The sequence below is a fragment of the Chlamydotis macqueenii genome, chromosome 1, assembly GCF_036417535.1.
Source record: "Chlamydotis macqueenii isolate bChlMac1 chromosome 1, bChlMac1.mat, whole genome shotgun sequence".
Lineage (NCBI taxonomy): Eukaryota > Metazoa > Chordata > Aves > Otidiformes > Otididae > Chlamydotis > Chlamydotis macqueenii.
In genome coordinates, this window is record NC_141556.1 from 149,210,070 (window position 1) to 149,235,910 (window position 25,841).

Sequence of the window (25,841 nt, forward strand, 5' to 3'; positions counted from 1 at the left end):
AAACTTAACGATAAGCTACATAAAGAAACTGATACAGAATAACATGCCATAGGACAAAAAATCATGCCCCTTTAGACAGCCTGGATGATCCTACCCATCACTTCAGATTATTCTGCACCTCATTTCAATGACCTTCTTGCCTTCAAGTTGGCATGGCCAATCAAAGAAGTACAAATCTCTGTTACCTCAATAGCTCCTAAATCACTAAATTCTCTGAACTGTACTCACTAGAGTATCACTCACATTAAAAACTCAGCTGAGTTAATGCCCAGTGGGGTTTTTTTGCCTCATAATAACTGATTTAGGATCATCCAGTTCAAGCTCCAGCATATGTCAAATGGATCAAAGATGGGATGAAAAAGTAGTGAAGGATTGAGGTCTTCTTTTCATAGGCTCATTCACAGAAGACAAAGCTGAAAATGTTGTCTAGCATGAAGCTAGACATTAAACGTTCTTGCAGAATTTGCTAGCCAAGGCATACACAAGAGTGTGCAGTACTCTTGATGTTTGGGGTTTACAAAGCCAATGCAGTTCCACCCAGTTCAAGGTTTGCTGTGGTGGAAAGGAACAGTCATTCATGGCAAACATGAGAATGTTCCACAGTCACTAAGGTGAGAAGTGCAGTCATGGACACAGCTTTGCTGTAAAAACTCCATGCTCTTAATTGTATCTATGACTTCTATAATAACTGCACAGTTATTACTCCACAGTCAAGTTACAGGCTTAAAGTTCTTGTGCTTTGATAGCCGAGCTTGCATGTTGTGAGAGTTCATCTGCAGATATATTTAAAGGAAAAGTCCAAAAATCTCCAAAGAGGGAAAAAAACCACCCTTATTTTTCTTAAAGAACCAACTTTTAAAAATGTTTAACTCATCTGCTCCATCCTCCCCTCCCTCCAATGATTTCGTCCATGTTATATTACGTCTAATAAAATAAAGTAAGAAAAAAGATTTCCACTTACCCAGCATGTTTAATGTCCCAATAGTGTTGGTCTTTAATGTTTTTATAGGATTATACATGTAATTTGGAGGAGAAGCAGGAGATGCTAGATGATAGATCTGGTCCACTACAGAAAACCAGAGGGAGAGAAAGAAAGCATTGTTATTTTCCCATGTAACATACTAAATGAGAAAGCATTAGAGTCAAGAAACAAATACTTCTTTCTGCATTTCCTAGCATTGGAACTCAGCACTTCCTATATGGCTACCTAGAGATGATATGTATGCAAACTTGTCGTAACCCAAAGAAAGATTTAATTTTTAGTACAACAAAAGCTAGAGTATAACATCAACACTGTTGACACAGACAAAGAAGTCTGTGTGACTGTTAACACTTTCCACTTAAAAATATTTTAGTTATGAGTACTTCAGACATGTTTAGAAGCTGCAAAAATATATGCAACATTCTATTACCCTCAAGTTTTTAAGTAACTACCAGCTTAAGAATATTCTTCTCAAATAGAATCCCAAGCAAAGATGGCAGAAACATTTCTTAATACCAGGAGGAACCTTTTAGGAAAAATAAATATTGTATTTTTATTTGTAAGCCACTTGTCAATGAAATATTAACAGGATTAGTATCATATTTGTATTTTAAATATATATGCCAAGATATGGGCATGCAACTTTTGTCTTACCCCCCCACCTCTTGTCTTTGTTCCATGCTGCACTATGGATGATACAGCACTTTAGCTTTAAAAAAAAAAAAAATCCCCAATACAGAGACTCCAGCTACCCTCTCAAATTATGAAATATAATTAACCAACACACTACGCAGTGCCTTACAATCAATGAATAGTATACTGATGCCTACCCTAATTTAAAATAAAGTAGCTTGGGTATTGGCAATAGATTGCCCAGGTAGGACAAGTCTCAATCTTTTTATTCAATCAATTATAGTTGCTGCATTTCTGTGACTGCAGTCTAAACAAATCTAAAGATTCAAATCACCCATAGGAAAAATATACCCAACACAACAGCAAAATAGAGACTAGTACAATAAAACTAAACAGTTACACCATTGTTATGAGAACAGACTAGATCAAGCCCACAAGAGCACAGAGAGAGAAAAGAGAATGAAGGCTGTAAAAGATTTTTAAGTTCACAGGCCAAATGTGAACAATCAGGGCTTGTTTTTCTCTCCACCTTTTTCTACTTCAGTTTATTTCTGTCTTAAGCTAAATTAATTGTGGTTTACTGTCTATTCATCCAGTAGTCAGGCTTACTTGTTTATTTTATTTTAATAAAATGGTATATTTTCAGAGCAAGCATGGCAGTCATTTCTATCGAGGCAGTTCAGAAGACATGCACAGGTATCACAAATGGTACTTGATACAAGGAAAACAAGCACAAAGTACTTCACTCAACTTCAGCTTTGTAACCAGGCCATCAGGAAAGTTGCTATCTCTGTATTTCAGAACTTCAAAGAGCTCACTCACGTCAGTAAATTTAAAGAACTCAAAAAAAAAAAACCCTCAATAAGCTGTGCAGCACACCAGAATCAGTCTTAAATATGAAACCTAAAAGAATCCCAAGACATTAGCTGATTAACATGGATAATCACAAAAATCTTAGGCAAATCCTAATCTGGGACCAACTTCAGCATATCAGGGTTGCAAAATGCACTGTATGAGATAAGAATGCAAAGGTTGGAGTTACTACAGGGAAAAAAAAGATTTTTTGTTAAATTAAAATAAAAACAAACCGATAAAAACTGGACTCATTTTCACATGTATCTTATATTCAACAAACCTCAACCTGCAAGCCTTTCATAACACAACTATTGCAAATATAAAAATGTCCTTCTGTCTTCAGCGTAACATGATTCACAGCTATCCAGAACTACTTAAAGAGAACACGGATAAGCGAATGCCAAGAAAAATTAAACATGAGATTAAATGAGACATAGTGATACGTAAGAAAGAAAAAGAACAAATGCCCTACCAAGGACATTCAAGAAAAGTAGTCTAAAGGTGATGTAAGAACGGCTAGATGGAAGAAAGAAAAGTAATTCCTTCAGTAATTCCTTCTTTGTGTTAAAAAAATGAAAGTCTGGGTTTTTTTTTAAGAAGGCTCAGCACCGAAACCTGAAAGAACCTGGAAAAGTCAAGGCTAGCTGCTCTTCTCACAGAACACAATATTGCGTGGCATAGGGCTGTTTTGCCCTAGAACAGAACACTGTTGGTCAAATGGTACACTAAAAAACCACATTTCATTTAATCACTTTCTCAGATGGTTGATAACTAACAAGCAGCCAGAAATGACAGCAACATTTTTAAAAAGCTGCATTTTGACACTGTATTGCTTATCGTTAGCCCTCTGTTAGGTTTAACTTTCACAGTATCTGTGACAACGAATTTTGTTTCCAGTTTTAAATTAATCCTTCTGCCAAAACCAGGGTAAAAGCATCCCTGATTTTCAAATTAAAAATACACACAAACTTGCCCAAATTTTCCTTTTTCTCCACTTATATGTAACTATACTGGCTTAAATAGCAGAGGCTCTACATGAGATACGACTAGTAGGAAAAAAAAAATCAAATATTAATTTATCACCTGCTCTTAACTAGCTGAGAAACACTGAAATGTTTGAGGATTGTGCTTCCTGTTAAAGCTTCCTTTCTTCCTGAATTTCATTTGACAAAGCAAGCATACAATCCGTTGCTTCCTGACCTCTGGAATGGGATGGCTCCCATGACTGGAGTGTTGAGATGGAGCGTTATAGGCTCTTTAGGAAGGACAAGCAGGAGAGACAAGGAGGGGGTGTTGCCCTCTTATGTCAACAACCAGCTGGAGTGCACGGAGCTCTGCCTGAGGACATTATAGTAGGGGTCCACTACAGACCACCCAACCAGGAAGATTGAGTGGATGAGGCCCTCTATGGACAGATGCGAGCAGCCTATCACATTCACAAGCCGTGGTCCTCATGGGAGACTTCAGCCACCCTGGTATCTGTTGGAAGGACAACACAGCAAGGCATAAGCAATCCAGGAAGTTAGTGGCATGTGTTGATGGTAACTTCCTTCTCCAAGTGATAAAGGGGCCAATGAGGAGAGGTGCTATACTGGACCTTGTTCTCACCAACAGGGAGAGGCTGGTTAATACTCAAGGATCACCTCCTCCAAGCTCAGGTGCAATGTATCTCAACAAAGAGGAAGTCAGGCAAAAATGCCAAGGGGCGAACCTGGCATGGATGAGCAAGTTGCCTCTGGACAAACTCAAACACAAAAAGGAAGTCTACAGAGGGTGGAAGCAAGGACAGGTAGCTTGGAAGGAATACAGAGAAATTGTTCAAAGTTGTGACAGAATTAAATCATCAAGGGCAACAAGAAAAGCTTCTATAGATACGTTAGGGATAAAAGGAAGACTAAAGAAAATGTGAGCCAGAAGGAAACAGGAGACCTGTTTACCTGGGACATGGAGAAGGCTGAGGTACTCAACAATTTTTTTTGCCTCAGTCTTCACCAGTAAGGGCTCTAGTCACGTTGCCCAAGTCACAGAAGGCAAAAGCAGGGACTGGGAAAACGAAGAAGTGCCCACTGTATGGAAAGTGCAGGTTTGAAACTATCCAGAGAACCAGAGGGAGCACAAGTCCATGGGACCCGATGAGATGCATCCATGGGTCCCAAGGGAACTGGCAGATAAAGCTGCTAAGCCACTGTCCATCGTATTTGAGAAGTCGTGGCAGTACAGTGAAGTTACCACTGACTGGAAAGGGGAAACATAACCCCCATTTTTAAAAAGAGAAACAAGAAAGACTCTGGGAACTACAGGCCAGTCAGTCTCACCTTGTCTGACAAGATCATGGAGCAGAACCTACTAGAAACTATGCTAAGGCATGTGGAAAATAAGGAGGTGATCAGTGACAGCCAACACGGCTTCACTAAGGGCAAACTGTGCCCGACCAATTTGGTGGCCTTCTACATTGGGGTTACAGCACTGGTGGACACGGGACAACCAGTCTTCTACCTGGACTTGTGTAAATCATTTGACACTGTCTCACACAACATGCTTCTCTCTAAACTGGAGTGACATGGATTTGACAGACAGATCACTTGGTGGACAAGGAATTGGCTGGACGGTCACACTCAAAGAGTTGCAGTCAACGACTTGATGTCCCAGTGGAGACAGGGGACAAGTGGCTTTCCTCAGGGGTTGGTATTGGGATCAGTGCTATTTAACATGTTTGTTGGGAGCATGGGCAGTAGGATTGAGTGCACTCATAAGAGCAAGGTTGCAAACACCACCAAGCAGCATGGTGTGGTTGACATGCTGGAGGGACGGGACATCATCCAGAAGGACCATGACAGGCTGGAGAGGTGGGCTTGTGCAAACCTCATGAAGTTCAAGCAGGCCAAGTGCAAGGTCCTACACCTGGGTTAAGGCAATCTCAGACAAAAATATAGGCTCAGGGATGAAGAGATTGAGAGCAGGCCTGAGAAGAAGGACGCGGGAGTAGTGGTAGATGAAAAGCTCAATGTGACCTGGCAATGTGCATTTACAGCCCACAAAGCCAACTGCATCCTGGGCTCCATCAAAAGAAGTGTGGACAGCAGATTGACGGATGTGATTCTCTCCTTCTGCTCTGCTCTGGTGAGACTCCACCTGGAGTACTGCATCCAGCTCTGGAGCCCCCAACATAAGGACGTGGACCTATTGAAACAAGTCCAGACGAGGGCCACAAAGATGACCACCTCTCCTATGATGATAGGCTGCGAGAGTTGGGGCTGTTCAACCTGGAGAAGAGAAGGCTCTGGGGAGACCTTATAGCAGCCTTCCAGTACCTAAAGGGGGCCTACAAGAAAGACAGGGAGAAACTCTTCAGCAGGGCCTGTTGTGAAAGGACAAGAGGTTATGGTTTTAAACTAGAAGGAGGTAGATTTAGACTTGATATAAGGAAGAAATTTTTTACAGTGAGGGTGGTGAAACACCGTAACAGGTTGCTCAGAGAAGCTGAGATGTTTCCCCCTGGAAACATTCAAGGTGAGGTTGGATGGGGCTCTGAGCAGCCTGATCGAGTTGGAGATGTCCCTGCTCCTTGCAGGGGGGTTGAACTAGATAACCTTTAATGGTCCCTTCCAACCCAAACCATTCTATGATTCCATTCCATAAAAAAGTAGAGTGGTTAGGGTGACAGTGTATGTAAGTGGCTTAATTTACCCATGTGGAATGTACCTATTTTCAACAATCTTTGAAGCAACCAAAAATTTTTAAATAATTAAAAGCCTTCAAAACACAAGTATCTCCTTCATATTAAAAAATTACATCCTTTTTAAGATAAGTATGTGTTTATTATCTTAAGATAATAAAGTTTTAAAAATATTGGTGAAGTTGGCAAGGTGAAATATTTCACTTTTTTTCTGAATCCTTAGTGAAGTGCACTTGCCTATATAGTCATGTTTGTCCAGATTAACTGTAACTTTTAAGTCTGTTGGGCAAGGTCGTAGCTCTTGTAGGAGCCACATCAACGTTCACCCCATGCTGCATCTTTACATTATTGCCCAACACAAGAAATCTTGTAAAATAATTCATAATTAAATTTTATTTGCTGCTCAAGTTTATAATGTCACTAATGACCAAAACAAGGAAAAATTATTGCAAGTCAAACTTCATCACACAGAACAATTAACTATCAGCATGAACACAGGATCAGCTTCTAAGGTAATCTGCATGATACCATCACCCCAAGGTTCATCATCTTGACAGAGTAATTACGTTTGACAGTTAGTATGCTCAAGCAGATACCATAAAATATACCTGCTTCTTATATGCTGCCACGCTCTCTTTGGTCTACAGCTGTTAATCTCTAAAGTGGAGATGACCAGCTGCCTACAAGATGTCAAAACAGCTCAGAAAGCCAGAGAGAGAATCTTGGCAGATGTGTCACACTGGTGAGGACATATTCTCACATAAAAAAGTGCAGAGAAATACATTTTCATGTAGCAGACTGCTCTGCTATTTGCTCTTATATCAGCAGAAATGGATATTTCCATTCACTATCAACTCCAGTGCAGCATCAAAAGAAAGCTTTTCACAGAAGGCAAGCTATAGTAGCAACACAATTCGTATGGAAAGATGGCCTGCCACAGTGAGTGCTGGAGAAAGCGAGCTCCCAGCTCAAGCTCGATTCAAAGCCCTGCCTGCACTGCTAATGCAACTGAAACTTTTAGCATTCTGCCTGCAACATTAAAATAGTCAATTGTTCTGTGTGATGAAGTGTGATGCAGAATAACTCCTCCTTATTTTGGTCACTGTTGACATTGTAAGTTTCAGTAGCGAATAAAATTTAATCAGATTGTTTTGCAGGATTTCTTGTGTTGGGGCAAGAATGCCAAGTAGCAGCATAGTGTAAAGTTTAATTGGTCTGTTGAACTTTAACATGGCTCCTGCAGATGAGCCATGAATATGAACGAAATGTATGACTGCCTCAAGTTATGCCTTGGAATGTAAGCATCCCCTTCCCACAGCATGGTACTGTCATGAAACCAAAGAAGAAGGGGAGACTGGAAGTTGATGAAAGAAATGTTCAGAGAGGCTGCTGACCACTGCTTGCAGGCAGCATGTAATTCAAGAACAGTGGCTCAGAAAAATAAGCAAAGCAACAGCTAAAGCCACCTGCAGTGAAGGCAAAGCTTAACTCTGATCTGAGCTTTATGGTGTTTCTTTCTACCTACTCCTTCACAATCCTTTCTAAATCTAGTTTTTAACAAGCTGTGGCAGAATTTTTTCAGAGTGAAAGTGTCAGTTCAAAAGCATTGCCAGTAAGTTTCTACTCAATCCTAGTCTGTCAAAGCAGAAGTGAACACTTTCCTGTCTCCCTACCTCCACCCACTTCATTTTTGTTGTTTTTTTTTAAATACCTGCTGAATTTTTGACACAGAGCAGCTCTAGTTCCTTTAATAGCACATGGCAATTCAGATGAACAAGGCAAAAACTACCTTTCCTTTCTCTGCATCAGGATACAGCTAGGCCTGTGATTATCCAAGTGGACATAAAACTGCTATCTAGAAACAAATGCAAACAAAAACCCAAGGGTTCCTTATAATATTCAAATTTATTTATTTATAAAAAAAGAAACTAAGTGTAATGGACAGTGGTCAAAGAAAAAAAAGAAAAAAAAGAAAAAGCATACTTGTCCTCCTATTGTTTCTTTCTCCTTTTGTTTCACAGCTGGCAATTGCTTTAAATAAAACTGAGAAGGAGCTGAGAGAAAAAGAAGGTATCCCTGTCAGACATGGTCCTGCCTGTCTGAGGCTAGTTTGCCTTAACATAATTCCTCCCACACATGCAAAGAGAAAAATAAACCCCTGTGATGAAAACGTTCAGCAAGAGCAGAACTAGCAGATGGGTGGAAGGTGGGGCATTTGCCAAGTTTCAGATGCCCATCTTCTAGCTCAAAGGGACAGGCAGCCAGGCAGCTCCAGGACTTTTCCCTCTTGCCCAGGAAAGAATCTTTAGAGTATTGAGCTTTAGGCCAATTACAAACATCACTGGTTTTCCAAAACATTTAGAAAGTGCTGGACATTTCAAAAGGGTGGAAAGGCAAGCTTCTGCCCTACATTGGTACATTTCAGCCATCAAGCTAAGGATGTTGAGACAAGTACAGTTATTTCTCCTTCCACCTTCCCTCTTTTACCTCCTAGGTCTAAAAAAACCCACACTTTTTTGTCTCAAAACTTCAGCAAGCCAGTCAGATATGCCAGACAAAGCCATCTACGTAGCTTGGCTGACAACCTTGCCTGCTCTAGCACAAAGCTGGCAATTATTTAAGACAGCAGGTAACTTAAACTCTCCTTAAGCCAGAACCGTGGAAAGCTATCCCAGCTACTGCTTTTCAAAGGATTAACTGTTTGGGTGCCTGGGACAGCATTTACTGCAGGATAGGAACAAATGCAACTTGTAATCGACCTCCATGCCTCTTCCTTTTTTATGAGGTAAAGAAAAATGTTCTACAACATTTAATTACGCCCACTAGGAAGCCTTCAGCTAGCTTTGTAATAAAAGTCATAGTGCAATTAATTGAAAATAACTGCGTCAAAGGTTGTGCAAAGCTTTATGTAGATAGATAAGGACCATAAAAGAAGAACAAATAATAACAACAAAATTCTGCAGGTTTTGTACGTAACTCACATCAGGGGCTAGAACTCCATAAGCCACTGTGAACACAGCAGCAAGTAGTAGTTTACCAAGCACAGGAAGGGTAGATCAGTGATAAAATTAAAAAAAAAAGCATTAAACAAATTTTTTCATATTACAATTTTGCTGAAAAAGAACCCAAACAACTAAATCCATTTCAAAAAAGCACAGACAGAAGCTGGCATAAATATTCAAGCCATCAAGTACACACTGACAAATACAGAAATCTATGATCAACATAAAGTTTTAGTAACATATTGCAAGATCAACAGCAAATAAAATGTGTCAGTTGTACTCCTTTCTATGTGAAAAGCTCAAAAAACTCCTATCATTTAGTATACATGGAATCTGTAATACCTAAATCTGAACACAAATGTTCTATCTTGTGTTTTCCTTAACGCTAAACAAGTATTATCCATATAACCACTCACTTTCAGAAAATATTGCAGCAAGACTACTTTCCTTCATACAATCTTTTTTTTTTTCCAGCTGTATCACTGCATGCATTCTGTGTGCTTCCTGAATGAATTGTAAGGGTAGAATCTACCACCTTGCCTATGACAAGAAATTACATTCCTTCCTATGAAGGAATGACCTTCATCTTCAATTTCTGCCTTCAACACGTGGCATGGTACCAGAAAGGACTAAATGGGTCACTAAGTCCACTAAGCACCTGCATCCATCACTGTACTTGCTAGTCAGGAAGTAGTAAGCAGAAGAGCTTTGATCAGAAGCATACAAACAAGTTTCTACAGCTTAAACATACGGACTTTTCTTGTAAAGAACAGCTAGGCCAATTCCATTACTGTAGGTCAGGCCAGAGAAGCTGACACAGTGAAGCAAGACATTTCTATTGCACTGAACTAAAAAGGACTACAAATACAAATTAATTTTCTGATGTTAAAAACATTGCCTGTAACTTATGGCAACCTAGAATAACTTTATAAAGGTTTACAGTATTGCTTACACTGGAGCAGCTTTGCAAAGCTTCACCAGAGACCCAAGCACCACCGCACTTGGCTCTGAAACAAAATTCAAGACTGAGAGGTATTACTTGCTTTTTCAGACTCCAGTTTGTGGTATGACTGCCATCTTATGATGTTGTCTTGAAATTGGCTTTTATTTTTGTGAGTGTGATTTTTCAGGGGTTTATTGGAGTGTATGGTCTGGGGTTTTTTTATTTTTTTTCCTGAGAGAGAAGGAAGGAGGGGTGCGTTTGTTCTGTTCCCCGCCCCCCCCCCCAACACATATTCAAGTATAATAATACTTCACAGTAAAAACACAGGTGTCAGTGGCTTTAAATTACTTTTTGCTACAAACACACAGTCAACGCTAATGCAAAGATGGGTATAAAAAAAAGACAGCACTAATCCTCAAGTCACTATGTAAACTAGTTAACTACATTGCGTCTGACCTAAATTTTTTTAATCTAAAATTTCATTTGTTAGTTTTTAATGCAATTCTATTACCTTGAAGTGGGGTGTATCACAGTAACACCAGATCAAACATTCATTCTCATTTGTTCTCCAAATAATATCTGTGTGTCTTTACACTATGGTTTGCAGGAACATGAGCCACAGTGCTCTCAAACATCCATCTTAGTGAGTACAGAGAATGAGAGGCAGAAAATAAGCAAATGTGGATTTACATACATTTTTGCTGATAATACAGCAAAGAGTAATATGAGATTCTTTTCTTTATACACCACCCTTCAGAAAATAAAACTGTTTTCCTGTACCAAAAGAGACCAGTGACAAGTGGTTTTCCTCAGGGGTCAGTATTGAGATCGGCTCTGTTTTAAAATTCTTGTCGGTGACATGGACAGTGGGATTGAGTGCACCCCCATACCAAGCTGCGTGGTGTAGCTGACACACTGGAGGGAAGGGATGGCATCCAGAGAGACCTTGACAGGCTGCAGTGGTGGGCCCATGCCAACCTCATGAAGTTCAAGCAGGCCAAGTGCAAGGTCCTACGCATGGGACAGGGCAACCCCAAGCACAAATACAGGCTGGATGAAAAATGGATCGAGACCAGCCCTGAGGAGAAGGACTTGGGTGTGCTGCTGGATGAGAAGCTCAACATGAGCCGACAATGCACGCTTGCAGCCCAGAAGGCCAACCACAACCTGGGCTGCATCAAAAGAAGCGTGGCCAGCAGGTCGAGGGAGGTGATTCTCCCCCTCTACTCTGCTCTTGTGAGACCCCACCTGGAGTACTGTGTCCAGTTCTGGAGCCCCCAACATAAGAAGGACATGGATCTGTTGGAGTAGGTCCAGAGGAGGGCCACGAAAACAATCAGAGGGCTGGAGCACCTCTCCTATGAGGACAGGCTGAGAGAGTTGGGGCTGCTCAGCCTGGAGAAGACAAGACTCCGAGGAGATCTGATAGCGGCCTTCCAGTACCTAAAGGGCACCTACAGGAAAGATGGGGAAAAACTCTTCCATAGGGTCTGTTGTAATAAAATGAGGGGTAATGGTTTTAAAACAGAGGGAGGTAGATTCAGATTAGATATTCAGAAAATATTTTTCACGGTGATGGAGGTAGAACACTGAAACAGGTTGCCCAGAGAGGTGGTGGATGCGCCATCCCTGGAAACATTCAAGGCCAGGTTGGATGGGGCTCTAAGCAACCTCATCTAGTTGGAGATTTCCCTGCTTCTTGCAGGGGAGTTGGGCTAGATGACCCTTCCAATCCAAACTATTCTATGATTCTAAAAAAATCCCACTTATTAGTGGATTAAACTTAAGCATAACGGTTCTACTGAAATGAAAATATCTTTTAAAATCCTGAGTACTTTAGAAACACAGAACTCAACAACAGTAGAAAAAAGGTTAATACAACTATTGCGCAAAGTTTTTTCTGACTTTTTTTTTTTTTACTATTTTCTGTCTTTCAAGATTCCTGAACTACTTTCATTCCACTAAAGAACTCAGGGCCTTTGTTTTTCTGCTTGAAAAAGCCTAAGAGAAAGCTATGTTCTTGTGCATTTTCTACTGACATCTTCCCCAAATGCTGAAATAAAAGACCTACAGCACTACAGTTAACTGTAGTTGTCATAGAGTTAGGAAATAAAGTGTATGCTTAGGTGATTTATTATTATTTCTGGCCAACTTAGATCAAAATCCAAGAAAGCTGAGTGTCACTTCACATCATGGATCAAACATAATGACTCAGACAAGGCAGATTGTGCGTAGGCATTACTGCGAAGCTAAAAAAAAAAAAAAAAAAAGCATCAAGAGTTCTAGTGAAAACCATATATCTTGAGACTAAACTCAGTTTCCATATCAAAAGTGCAAACACTCTTCTTTCTAGATCAGAAATTAGGTCAGTCTCAGAAACAAAGCGCTGATTACTCTCTCCGGAATTTAAGTGTCAAACAGCCTTGTATGACCTTGTTTAAACAGAACTGCAAATAAACAGAAATTCTTTAGATACAAACCTTCTTTTGTTATGACTTCAGTCATTCCAACTTCTATTTACAAGCAAAAAGGAGAAACTGGGACTAAGAAAAGAAGTATTGATCCATATGCTAACTTGTTAATCTGTTACAATAACTACCCCTCATTGCCTCATCTTCCCTCCCAACCATTCTCCAACACTGAAACGAATTTTTTTCATGTTCCTATACTAGTATATTAAAGTTAATTCTATTTTAACATTTAGCTCTGTCAGCTTTCATTTACACTGTTAGAGGATGAGAAGACATTCAATAAACTACCCACCGAATAAAATGCTATAATTTGCTGTCAGTACAAAATGGGGAATTGGTGTCTTAATTACACATGGGAAAGGTAGCTGAAGCATCTCAGAATTTCCATCCATTAGTGCCTAGTAACTGGGCAACAGTATTAGCAATTATAATTCTCTGAGGTCTCAAGCGGAATCAATCAATCAGAAGAAAGGTAACAGAGGGGAAAGAGGGGGAAAGCTGACAAACTGCACTGGCTACCACTACCTGGAGCAGACTAACAAGATCCTAGTCCCATTATCCTGCCAGCGGAAGGAGAAGTTTGAACTAAAATAACAGGCAGTAACTGAACCAGTGCATTGCCAGAGAAGGGAAGGAGCATGTGTTTGCAGGACTGTTTCAGTAGTGCTGTCAGGAATCAATCACAAGCAATTATACATGAGACGCAATTGCCAGAGATTTTCCCTGTGAAATTCCACCCATTAGAATTCAGCAAGAATAAAAAAACCCCACAACCTCAGATTTATTTTTTTGTTTAATGTCGCCTAGTGTAACTGCAGCTTCAAATTAAATTTCTCAGTTCATGACATATCTAGACCACAGATTCTGTGTGTGTAAGCCTGTGTACACACTTAGGTACATGGGACAATGGATGGGACAAACAGATTGACAGACTGCCTCTTGCCTTCTCACGAAATTAGTTACATTAGGAAGTTTTTAAGATCTCCTTCCTCCTGTCCACTCAGAAAGGAAGAACTGATTTCAAAGGCAAAAGCACTTTGAACCTCTCACTCCACACTGGTCATAGAAAATAGACTAATAATAAACAAAGCATACAGGTACTAGATAGATCAATCCAAAAGTCAGTGCATAACTTTAATTTCTTCACAGACATATATACTTACGAGGGTAAGGAACAACAAAGTGCAGATACCAAAGCAGAGTCTACTCACCTTCAATGTACAGGGGCTCAACGACATCATGATTTATCAGTTCGAAGTTCTCATGACCAATCCAGTGCTCCACATTTCTTTTCCTGCCCGTAAAGAAGTTGTCCACAACTGTAACCTCATGGCCATCCATCATTAGTTTGTCAGTAAGATGAGAACCCACAAACCCTGCTCCTCCAGTTATCTGCATTAGGACAGTTGGTATAAATTTCTTTTTCTTTTTACACAAACACCAGACAAAGTCTACAAACATGAAGACAGAACAGCAGTTTCCAGATCTTTGCTTACTCCAGGGGAAACAATTCCATTTCCATGCTTTTCTTTTTTTTCTTCCCCCCAATATTTACAGCATTTAAAATTTCAACAGACATGCTTGACATGTTTCATCACTGTCAGGCTAGAAGTTCAGCTAACCATTCACATAAACAAAATCTCTTTTTCAGATTAGATTATTTCCCTTTTTTCCTTCACATTGGATTGTGCCCTTTTATGTGACAGCAAGGCCTAAAAAGACCCAAAAGGTAAGAGGAGAATTCTCTGCAATTCCCATTTTTCAGAAAAACGATGACATAATGCCAAGTTATTTTCATATAAGATCTGTAATACCAGACATGTCAAATCCAGATTTTGTCTGGTTTAAACAGAAGACATGTTGGCTGTTCCAAGTAAGTACTACAAATTCTTTCAGCCTTCAGAAGAGGAAGGAAGGAATGAATGGTATTCTTTGATGAGAGCAAGTCTTTGAAGACCTCTCATTTGAAACATCTTCTAAAACCAAAATTACTCCTTTGGTGTTTTAATGCTTCCATAGCCCATATCACTCTGGCCTGAAGTGGTCAGGCAGTTGGGCTACATGATCACTGTCGGTCCCTTTCAACTGAAAATAATCTATTCTATTCTACACCACTCGCTCCAACATTCAGCATTTGCCTGTCTTGGACCTTTATGATGTTTTATTGCAAAGAAATAAGCAGAAATAAAATATTTAAAACTTCATATTCTTGTTCCATTGCAGATGTAGAAGAAGTAAGGAAGTTTGTTATTTTTTCCCTTTCTGCACCTCAGTCTTTAAGAGTAAAGAAAAACAAACAAACAAACAAAAATATCCGTAACTCAGTATTGAAGCAGTCAACACAATAAGTAGCAAAACTGCAAGTTCTACACATCCAGACTGACATATCTATGGAAGCAATTATTTTCTCTGCACTTCATAAGTTGTTTTCAAGAACACACTGACATGACAGATCACCACTCTCAAAGAATGAAGGGATTTGTAAAAGGCCTGTGCGGCATCAGCTATATTATGACTGCATGATCAAATTCATATTTCGAAAGTGATTCAGCTGTTGATCTCCATTCTTCAGCTGCAGTGACAACTAACCAAACAACAAAAGGACATGGTGTAGTTGTCAAGCAAGAATCTAATGAATGGATGGTGTGCTAAAATGACAAAGTGCTATGTGGAAAAGGATGTAGATGCTTGAAGTTCTTTCACTTTGGGTTAGTCAAAGCCTAAACATTTATCCTGTCCACTCCCCTTCCACTATAGAAATAAAAGCCATATTAGCAGAAATTTATTTTATTCTTTTTTTAAAACTAGGAAATACACAAAGGCAAAGAGAAAGCTATCAAAAACTGAAAAGGAAAAAAGACAGCTACATCTGTTTTCTTCTGTAAAAACTTGAATGTACACTTCTTGTATTCTCACAGTTGTTGTTCTTACTAAAAATTCAGGCTCACCAGTGTGTCAAAGATATTTTAAGTGTGAATTAATAAAAGAATAATTTAGTTGGTCTATTTAGTATTCTTATGGGTTTGTTGGGGCTTCCTTGTAGCAGATTCAATATGTGATTGAGTTCCTCGACAAACCTGAAGAAGAAAGAGGATTTGGGAGTAGTCCTCTTTGAAAAAAAGAAATAATTTCAAGGCTCCCACTACCCTGGAACAGACAGGAGGGAAGAACTGTCCGAGTGCTGTGAACAAGGAAAGAAGAGTAGTAACTGAGGGAGAACAGCCTATGCCAGGTGTCACCACTTACTAAGGGAAAAATAATATGCATGGAAAATCTACTGCTATAAGCTCATCCTGACTTGAAAGCAAGCTGCAGCCTTGCTGAATGTTCCAAAGGTTTTTCCTGGTCACCACAAAAAGGCAAAAAGTTTTCCGTAGATGATCCGAATCTTTTCCTTCAACTGAAACCCAAGGAAATCCCCTGCTGCTGCTGCTTCTGTTTCTAGGATTCCAGAGAAGACAAACTCGATGTTTGCAATATGTTTTTGGTGCAGTAAAAGAAAGTGTCATCTTCCTTGTCTCCCTTTTGGAGAAAAACAGAACCAAACCAAGTGCTGCTTCCAGCACTGCTTTACATTATAGGCAAGCAAAAAAAAAGAAAAAAAAAAAAGCACAAACCAATTTTGTTCAGAAAGACACTTCCAATTGCTTTAAATCTCTAAGTAGATTTTACGATTAATCTATGTTAGCTTTATTATCATATCACTTCCACGGGTATTAGATAAAGAACTACTTGGAAAAGGAGCTGAATTTCCCCTGGAAAAGTAAACTGTGCAAATTATTTTTTTATCATTACTTGAGGCTACATTAAAAAAGAAAAGATGATTTATCACTGAAGCTCTCTGTATAACCTTCCTGTAATCACTCATAAAAGCAAGGTCAATATACTACATTTCTAAATATGACTTCCTGCAAATCACAATGACTTATTAACCTGCAAAATCATACACTGTACATGAATCATTTCCATATCAGAATTGAAGCCCCAGCACCTTGGGCTTAAATAGCCATTCCTTAATAAGACATCATTAATAAAAATATTTAATTACTTGGTAGAGCAAATATACTTAACTTCAGCATCTACTAAAAGGAACAAATATTACTGATAATTTCCTCCTGTAGAGGCACTTAAAAGTTTGTGTATTTGTTACATTGGTTTATATTTGCTGTCTGCAGGCAGATTCAAAACATCTGATGTCATACAGAAATTATATTAATTTTTTATTTTATGCTTTTATCAGTCTAAACCATCAGTATATTCAATTCAGAAAAAATCCACACAACAGACTGAACCAATGTCAACACTATCTTCCATAATATTAACAGGATTCCTTCTCTTGCATACGAAAGCCTGTGGCCTAGTCACTTCAGAGAACTGAGCAAACATAAATCATGCACAGCAGGACAAAGACCCGAGCTCTTCTGAATGAAAGTGCCAGAGTATCTAGTCTCAGCTGAAATACCACCCCTACTAGTAATCGTCTCTAAACAGATGCAGCATAACAAAAACTAATTGCTAAAACTGTTGTCTGGTCAGGTCAGTGCTGTGGGTATCTCCAGGTTGCAGCTAGAGATTGCATTCAGAGGAAAAATACCAGAATTTAGAAGCATTCAGGGAAAAGACACAGTATCAACAAAATATGAAGCAAATCATCTACCAAAGATCACTTGGCCTGCCAATTCTTGAGAAATGTCCAAGTGCCATGCAACGTCTACACAAGTCCTTTATACGCTGACTTCAGCTACTCAAAAAAAATGGATTATTATTTCCTGTAGGATTACGCCTGCAACACTGTAACAGAACGAAACTGCTCATCTGGGCAGGAGGCTTATGAACCCCATCCAAGTTTGCACTGAACCAGTCCCCAACTATGACAGAGAAGAGACAACTGAACAACTTGCTCATCCTTTCGGACAGCTTTCTCTTTAGTAATTTAAACTCTACAAAATACACAGACACCAAGAAGCTATTCACCTCCAGGTCTGCAGAAAGCACTCCTGTTCCAATTACTTGCCATCTCTGTGGAAGCAATAGATTTCAACAAGATATCCAGTATCTTGTATTGCTATTGCAACTGTTATCAAATTAGTTCTGCAATGTTATTCTGGCATTTTTATTACAGTCTGAAGGAGACAGACCTGTAGGCTTCCTGTTCCCTTGTTGAATATGAAGATATGCTGAGGAAAATAGCAGAGAGAGGCTTAAATCTGAAAATCCCTAAGTGATCTGCTCATGTGTGCAAGGGTAATAAAGCTACTCTTAATGTCATGTTTTCTGTATAAGCAAGAAGGTGTTTTCAAGAGAAGTATCAAAGCAAGCTGTTAGTAAGTTATGGAGCTCTTTAATATTAACTTTTAGACTTTGCCACTGAAGACTATTGTCTAATGGAGTAAAAACAAAATTTGTTTTTATTTGCATCCTGTCAGTGTTTTTCTTCAAAATTCTCAAGTCAAAGCAAAAGAAACAGCAGGTTAGGTAGGCACTTTAGCAGAGATTCATCTCAGACTTTGCTCTCTATTACAGAGGCAGAAGTTCATACTCCATATGTACACATCTCAGGTAGCTATACTTTCTCTGCCTCTTCAAAAGTGGGGACATTTTTTTTTTCCTGAGGACAGACAAGGAAAAATTTAGGACCCAGCTAACTTTAAAATTGTAGACAAAAGTCGAAAGCTGATGCTGCAGCACACTTCACTGAGTTTAAGAATGCCTTGGACAACTACTTGTCCAGAGTTAACCTGCCCTTCTCTTCCACCCTAAAATGCCTGTGATGCTTCAAAATACCAGAAACAACAGAGAAGACAACAGAGAGTAACATTTCCACAGTCTAGTTAACTAGTCCTTCTTAACAGTACCGCAGAGCAGCTGCTTCTCTAGCCTTATGACTAGATTCTGTCCAATTTGGTCACACAAGCCTTCAGTCAAGATGTGCCTAAAAAGTTTCCCAGTCCCTGAATGTTGAAGCCATCGGGGACCACACATGAAGACCTTTTGGCAATGCACTCCTGTTACAAGTAGAGAACAGTAGCTTAATTGCCAAGTCAAACCTCCAAACCAGAGCCCAAGTCCATTATCCACATGCTGAGCTTGAAAACATCAACACAGAGTAAGTGAAGCACTACTCTAAACCCTTTGCAGCACATACAACATCCAAGGTAATTTACTTTATTACTGCTCATGTCTTTAATTAATCGTACAAGACTGATTACATTCCATATTTTTTTTAATATTTCCCAAAAACAACCCCCGACTAAATGTCAACTTACCAGGATCCTTTTACGATCCTTTTCTGATAAAAATTTCACCGGTGGGTATTTCTGGGTGAAGCTACAGAACATTTCAAAACAAAGAGAAGCGATGTAAGTTTCAGCCTTGCTTCTTTCACATATCTGTCTTTCAAATATGAAAACTACTCTGACAACCTCCCATTCTTAAAGTTCTGCTAAGGGTATGCTTAGTCCTTTTTTCTAAAGGAGGATCTGGGTCAACATGAGAAAACATCTGTGCTTTCTAAATGCACTGTGAGAAATATAAAAATTGATCTGCAAATGTGCTTATAAAATTTCTGCTTAACTGATTTTCTAGAATGAATCACTTATCTTTTGAGAGCAGAACTGGTGCCAAGTATGACATCAGAAGAGAATAAAACCATAAAAGACAAGCAGCAACTGGACTTTTTTTTTAAAAAAAAACAAACAAAAAACAAAAACCAAACAATCTTCTTAAAAGTTCAGGAAAAGAAGCAAGTTGTGTTGACTTACCGCACTGACTTCAAACACTTATGCTTAAAAGTTTTAATGTGACATTTACAATATGAAGTTTGAATTCTCCTTAAAGTTTCACAGTAGTTAATGCAAAGTTTACAACTCGAATGTTGAAGAAATTCTTTTTAAGATACTTCAATCATTTTTACCAGAGAGCTTACCCAGTTTGAAAGCTAATCTGAATTTCCTTTTCACAAATAGCTAGACTGTCATTGTTTTGATGGCCTTCAGGCTACTTCCACTTTACTACTTTCGCACCTTCTTCTTTACAAGAACTTAATAAAAACTAAAACATCCTAAAATAAAATTATGTGACATATGAATCTTAGGTGCTCTCTCAAGTTCTTGATGCTCAGAACGTCTGATGATTTCATGGACGTTTTATCACTTCTTTCTCCCCACACTGACATGCCTTCTGCATACAGTAACAAACTTGGCCCAAGGAAGATGCGAAAGAAGGTGTGAATTTTATTTTATTTATTTCAGTAATTAGCATTGTAGCCTCGGCAGTATTTTAATAGCTCAGGTTTTTCTTAACTAAATATGGGTGTTAACACTGGACAGAAATCAAACTATGGCTACTTTTCTCCTCCAATAAATTCACATGCTAGAGATGCAATTGGATGCAGCACACAAGACATTTTCATCTACTCAGAAAAACAGACTGTGACTGAACTGACCCTACACCTCTGATCTTGAAGCACCTCCTCTGCTTCTAACCTGCAGTACTGGCTCAACAGGAATTCTTCAGAGGCAAAGCACAGATGCTTCTGTACTTATGTCAATGTTTCACCCCAGAGTAAAAAGTCATTTTCAGTTTCCTGGATAGGGGAAATATGGCAGTGGAATCTTCCAACATTACCCACACAGGAAGACTGAAATAAGAAGCTACCCACACTTGCCTTATATCACTACGTGGGGCACTAATTTCTATTAGAAACCCTATTTCTTTGATTTAAGCTGAAGCAATGAGAAATAGCAGTGCATAAATATAATGCAGACATGTAAAACAGCCTCCCTGTGAAAGAAGGGCAAATCCAGCAGTAACAAGAGGTTCATGGAGTTTAAAGAAAAAAAAAAAAAAAAAAAAAGGTTAAGTACCAAATAACTTGACGTAAAAAAAAAAAAAAAAAAAAAAAAAAAAGAAGCAATCTCCTCCATTTTTAAGAACACTATTTTAAGGTCACACTAATGCAGCATGGAGTCATGCTGCCAAAGGGACCTCCCAACCATTTTTGCTCCTTCTATTATACCAGTACCAGCTTAGAGGCAGTGGGTAGGAGTTTGGAACTGATCTAGCTGAATGTTCATTTTTTGGCAACAACACCAAGTTTATCTTAACCTAATGCCTGCTTTGATGACTACACAGTAATGCTTTTGCTGTGCAAATTATTAATAAAAACTTTCCAACTTTAGCTTGAGTTAAACGATCTCTTGTCATGAGACTAGCATTAAGGAATTCTTGTCTTTCCTGCTTCCCAAAAGCACAATGATGGCTTGCTTGTAGGTTTTATCAGCTTATGAGGTTAAAAAAAACATACTAGAGAGGAAGCTTTGCAAGCAGGATCAGCCTTCAGGTACCTGACAGTGAATAGTTATTTACAGTCACTTTAGACAGATATAAAAATTGAAAATTATTAATTGCAACAACCCACATGCACTCGAACTAGCAGAGCTAAATGGCTATGCTATTTGAAAAATCCAATAACAATAAGAGTCCATATTTTCATACAGGCCATAAGAGCCCATAAGCCCACACTTTGTGAAAGTACAATTCCAAGACCAGCTCCTACAGAAGTAAAAATATATTTATTTTTTTTTCTCCTCACTGCTAGACATTTGAAACAAGTGTCATCAATATACTGCAAACACTACTCAAAAACAAAAGAGCATTTAGATGGCTTCTGGGAGAAGTTTTAACTTAATGGTTTCACCCAACAACTCATTGCTCATTTGGAAAAATGTAACAATTATTAAAAAAAGAGCCAGTCAGGATACTCTATCATAAAGGTCCTCTGTGAACAACAGAAGGAAATACCAGAATTGTCAGCACCTGAAGCTGAAGATATACTAGGCTATCGATAAAGATTAAGTCAGTCAACTGAACAGAGGCAGGACAAAAAAAAATTCACCTGAACATAAAATCTTTACTCTGTAATTTGACTGTTATGATCAGTATGGTAGTATCACGTGCAACTACTACAGGTGATGCAGTCTGCAATTTGTTTCACGTTGTCAACACTTCACCTCGTTCAATCCATGAAGTTCACACTTATATTAAAAGATGAGCAATCAGATCAGTATTCTCACTGAAATAAATTGCATGTGGCAGGTCACTGAATCTTTCAAACCAATTGTAGAAAACAGAACTGGTTTTTTTTTCATTTCTCTCTCTTTTTTTTTTTTTTCTTCAGCAGCACTGGAGGCATGAGAGGAGGAGGGGCAACTGCTCACTGGCAAGACAAAACCCAAAAACCCAAACCACCAAAACACTGCGGATGTCTAGCATACCTCTGGCCAAGAGCAATGGGATTCTGTCCCTCTCTCCAGAGGAACAGCACACAACCACCAGTATGCCATACATAAACATCTAGACTTACTGGTACTGCTTGGATAAGTCCAGACTTGGCCCCTTGTAACACAGTATTCTCAGCTAGCTGTTTGCTTGGGACATCAACAGTGCCACTTGTGAAACAGTATCACTGTCAAAACCAGTGTTTTTGTCAGAGTTGGTAATTCCCACCCCTATTCCTGACCTCATTTTGTGATGAAAAGTACCCTTGTCCACCCATGGACATCCAGATAGCAGAACTGATCTAGTGAAAAGGCAGCTAGGCTGGGGAGCAAGGGAGTTATTTGCAAAGACAGACTGAAATGCCTAGTTTCCCCATCCAGCTTACTATCAGCACTCAAGCAGTTCTGCTGGCATAAAAGTGAGTAAACAATGGTGCAGAGTGGACACAAGAAGCCAGGGAAAAAATGGATCAGGCTTGGATTTTTTTTTTTTTTTTTAAGAACTATGTCAATTTAAGGTACTTGTGGAACTACAGCACATATTTAATATCTGCAGCTCATCAAAAGGCTTGTCTGAATTTCCTCAATCACATAATCCACTTTAATCCAAGATAACACGTTCCTTTACAAATCCTGAGAGAAGCAAGTCAGTCAGGCTCATCCAAAGCACATGCATAGACTAAGAAAATCACTGTACATCAGGTGAACCACGGTAACCGATCACAAGCATGGGAAATGTGAGGTAAAATATATTTTCAGTCTCTTGAAGTTGAAACCAATATCTTTTAGCACACACCTGGATAAAACTTACTAAACCATGATAATCTGCTCACCAGCTGCTCAAAACCAGCAAATTCCTCCACAGGATTTGAACTTTATAAAAATCCAGCACTACCAGTTTACTTTAGTTGGATTAATCAACCCAAATACCTTAAGCATTACTGTCTTCCAGCATTCAAGGCACCATCCTCGCCTACATACGATAAAAATCCAAAGGCACTGAGTATATGCAAAGCATTTTTCTCAAGCCTACAACTACAAAATTGACCATTACAGAACAGAAACAGTGCTTTTAAACTGCCCCCCAAATTTAGCAGAAGACATACCTTTTTTCTAGATCTTTGATTTTTTCCCTTAGAGGTGCAATAGCCTAAAATAAAGGAATAACATTTAATCTTTGAAGAATAGAACAAGATTCACATCACAAAACATGCATTATAAGAAGTTAGTTTAGAAGAAAAATCATGGGAAACAGTCTCCTACGAAGAGCTTCACTGAAGACACTCCAAGAAACTTGCATCTTAAAGCATCTTTTGTTAAAAAAATCCTTGAATCTTTTTCACCAAAAATCAAATCACCTAGGACAGTGTGAAATCCTTAGCTTACCATTGAAAACAAAATAACTCAAGGCTGTAAGTACTGTACCTTGTTGATAAGATCATCTGCTGTTATGATTCCTATTTGGCAAAGTGAAGTCACAAAAGTGACTTGTCTGAGCTTGTCAAAGGCAATCTATATTCAGAGCACAACAGGACAGTCACTAAAACCTCAGCTATTTAAATGGACAGCAGATACGCATACTTGAGTGTACACGGACACAGAAACAGAGGCATTAGCCCTAGTGCAAAGTCTGTAATTCTCTCCGAACATGGTATGTGAATTTAAAGAAATATCACGTTTACAAATCCAAGATATGTTTCAAATCGTGATTTTCATAGTACATCTAGCCTTCTAAAAAAATATTAAAATACAGTTCATCTACCAAGACTTCTGTTCGGATTTTCATTGCTTTGAAAGAGAGGATTACTTCAGTGAGCACCAGCTTCATGTTCTTTATCACAGGACCCAATTTCTAACAGTCCTGCCAAAACTCAACAAGTCCCTGAAGTCTTGTTTCTAGGTTTACTAAAACCTTGTCACAAAATTTACCACCTAGGGCCACAATAAGTTGAAAGCTATCAGACGGTTATCACTTGAAATGGTACTATATAGCAACACATCACCAGCCACCATTAATTTGTTTTGTACAAATACTGCTGGTTAGAGCTAGACAATTCAGAAACTTCATGAACTGAAACAAGCTACATATTCACGTTAAGAGGAAAAATAATATTGTCATTTATATTTATTAAATATCTAGCTCTGTGGAGCAGCAAATAGTTATTGAAACAGTCATATTTATTCTAACAGTTTAAGATACTAAACAACTAAAGCTTTAAAAACAATATCCAGAAATGCCCAACTTCTCTGACCTTACAGAAACTCTGATCTACCCATTGAATGCCCAGCACTTCACCATTCTTAAACAACTGGGATTTTCAGAATGCTTCTTGCAAGGTTTACCAGAATTTAAAGAGAAAAAAAAAAGAAAAAAGAAAAAAAGAGAAAGGAATGCAAAAGACAAACTAAGAACACAAGCTTTCAAGTGATTTTAAGCTATTTCAGTGAGCTTCTCGCTGCGTCCAGATGAACTACTGCCATATAAACCTGCTGGAATACAAGTCATTAGGCAGACCAGCCTACACTGGTACATAGGGTCACGTACACCCACGCAAGTGGTAGAGGGTATTGACCTCAAAGACTTTTGTATCTATCAAATTCTTTGTTTCATTGTTATTAGACTGGTAGTCTAAAAACATCTTGAGAAAGATCTGTTGCACACATTCTTAGTATTTCACAACAAACAGAGGCTGAAATGGAAATTCAGAGGTATTAGTGCAGAAGTTCAGAATGATCAGTGTGTTTAATACACATGTGTGCTCCAGAAATTGCAAAGACCTCTGCTTAAAGCACTGGATCTGCACAAACACACCACTACCTTTGTTCATTAGTTAAAAAAAAAAAGCAAAGCATTTTTTGGCGGTTTCATATTTCATATTTTTCATATTTCTAATGAAACTTACATATATATAGTTAACATTTCATAAGGGTGACAGAGGAAAGAATTTGTGTATATCCTTTATTCAGCAACAAAACAGTTCTCAGGAGGACTCTACCACAGTCTCTGCAGCAAACAAGACAGCAGAGCTATTACTTCAAGAAAGGTTTCGGAGGGTGGAGGGACAGGGAAGAGAAAAGATTAGTCACAGATCTATGTTAGAAACTCCATTATAGTGAAGAACAGTTTAAAAACTTAGGTACAGACACAAATCCAATGTTTTAAATGCTTTTAGTGGAATGGAGAGTAACGAGATAGAACTAGACACACTCTTTGAATACGAAATGAGTGAAATGGAGCCCACAAAACAGAATAAAATACATCTATTAGTAAACTAACCTCCTCAATTTTACTTTCCACCTTCTGTTCCCCATATTCTTGAAGAGACCTGCTGGCAAGAAAAGAAAAAACATAATCCATACCTAAGCAACAGTTGCTCCACTGCACCTACATCATGCTTTCTTGTTAAAATACTATCTTCAAAGCACCCCAAATTAGTATTATTTCAAATATATACTCAGAGCAAACTGAAGTGTATTGTGCAATTACACAAGAAATCAGCTAGTCTTGTCACTGAGTTTGGCAGAAACTGAACCCAGGCCACAGGAAAGGGTAATAACAATAAAGATGGCATTCATTTCACAGAGAAAATTAACGTCTAATCATTGCAATAAGGCAGGGTCAGTAGAAATGTTTTTGAGTGTAGCTTTACTATGCAAATGCCCAAGATGCCTTCTTGAGGGTCTCTGTTCACTGTATGCTACAAGTATGTTAAGAAAACATTTTCCCTTTAATGCCACAACTGTAAAAAAAAAAAAAAAAAATCAAAAAGAGAAAAAGGCAAATGTATCCAGCTTTGACTTTGAACTTTTCCGAAAACTAGGGGGAAAAAAAACTCTCTGTACTAAAACTTGTCTTAAGTGACCAACTGATGGGCAATACTGCCTTCTCACACAAACATTACTCATTTGAAATGAAGCCAAGGATCAAGGTAACTTGTGAAAACAGAGCACCAAGAAGCCTTGCATAACTCTGTGTGGTCTTATTTAGCATCTGATTATAT

The 25,841-nt window shown here is 38.7% G+C and overlaps 1 protein-coding gene across 5 annotated transcripts in view; it reads right to left on the reverse strand.

The window, feature by feature from the left end:
• UXS1 (UDP-glucuronate decarboxylase 1) overlaps positions 1 to 25,841 on the reverse strand; it is a 65,526-nt gene that overhangs the window by 23,623 nt on the left and 16,062 nt on the right. Inside the window, exons 3-7 of one of the 5 annotated variants that reach the window (XM_086769745.1) lie at positions 25,118 to 25,166; positions 22,947 to 22,990; positions 18,829 to 18,889; positions 13,774 to 13,954; positions 962 to 1,066 (exon numbers count right to left, since the gene is read on the reverse strand). In XM_086769745.1, the coding sequence (XP_086625871.1) occupies positions 962 to 1,066; positions 13,774 to 13,954; positions 18,829 to 18,889; positions 22,947 to 22,990; positions 25,118 to 25,166 (440 nt within the window). Of the gene's footprint in view, positions 1 to 961; positions 1,067 to 13,773; positions 14,014 to 18,828; positions 18,890 to 22,946; positions 22,991 to 25,117; positions 25,170 to 25,841 lie in introns of those variants that run through there. The other 4 variants (XM_086769739.1, XM_086769760.1, XM_086769754.1 and 1 more) reach the window with 4 other exon arrangements.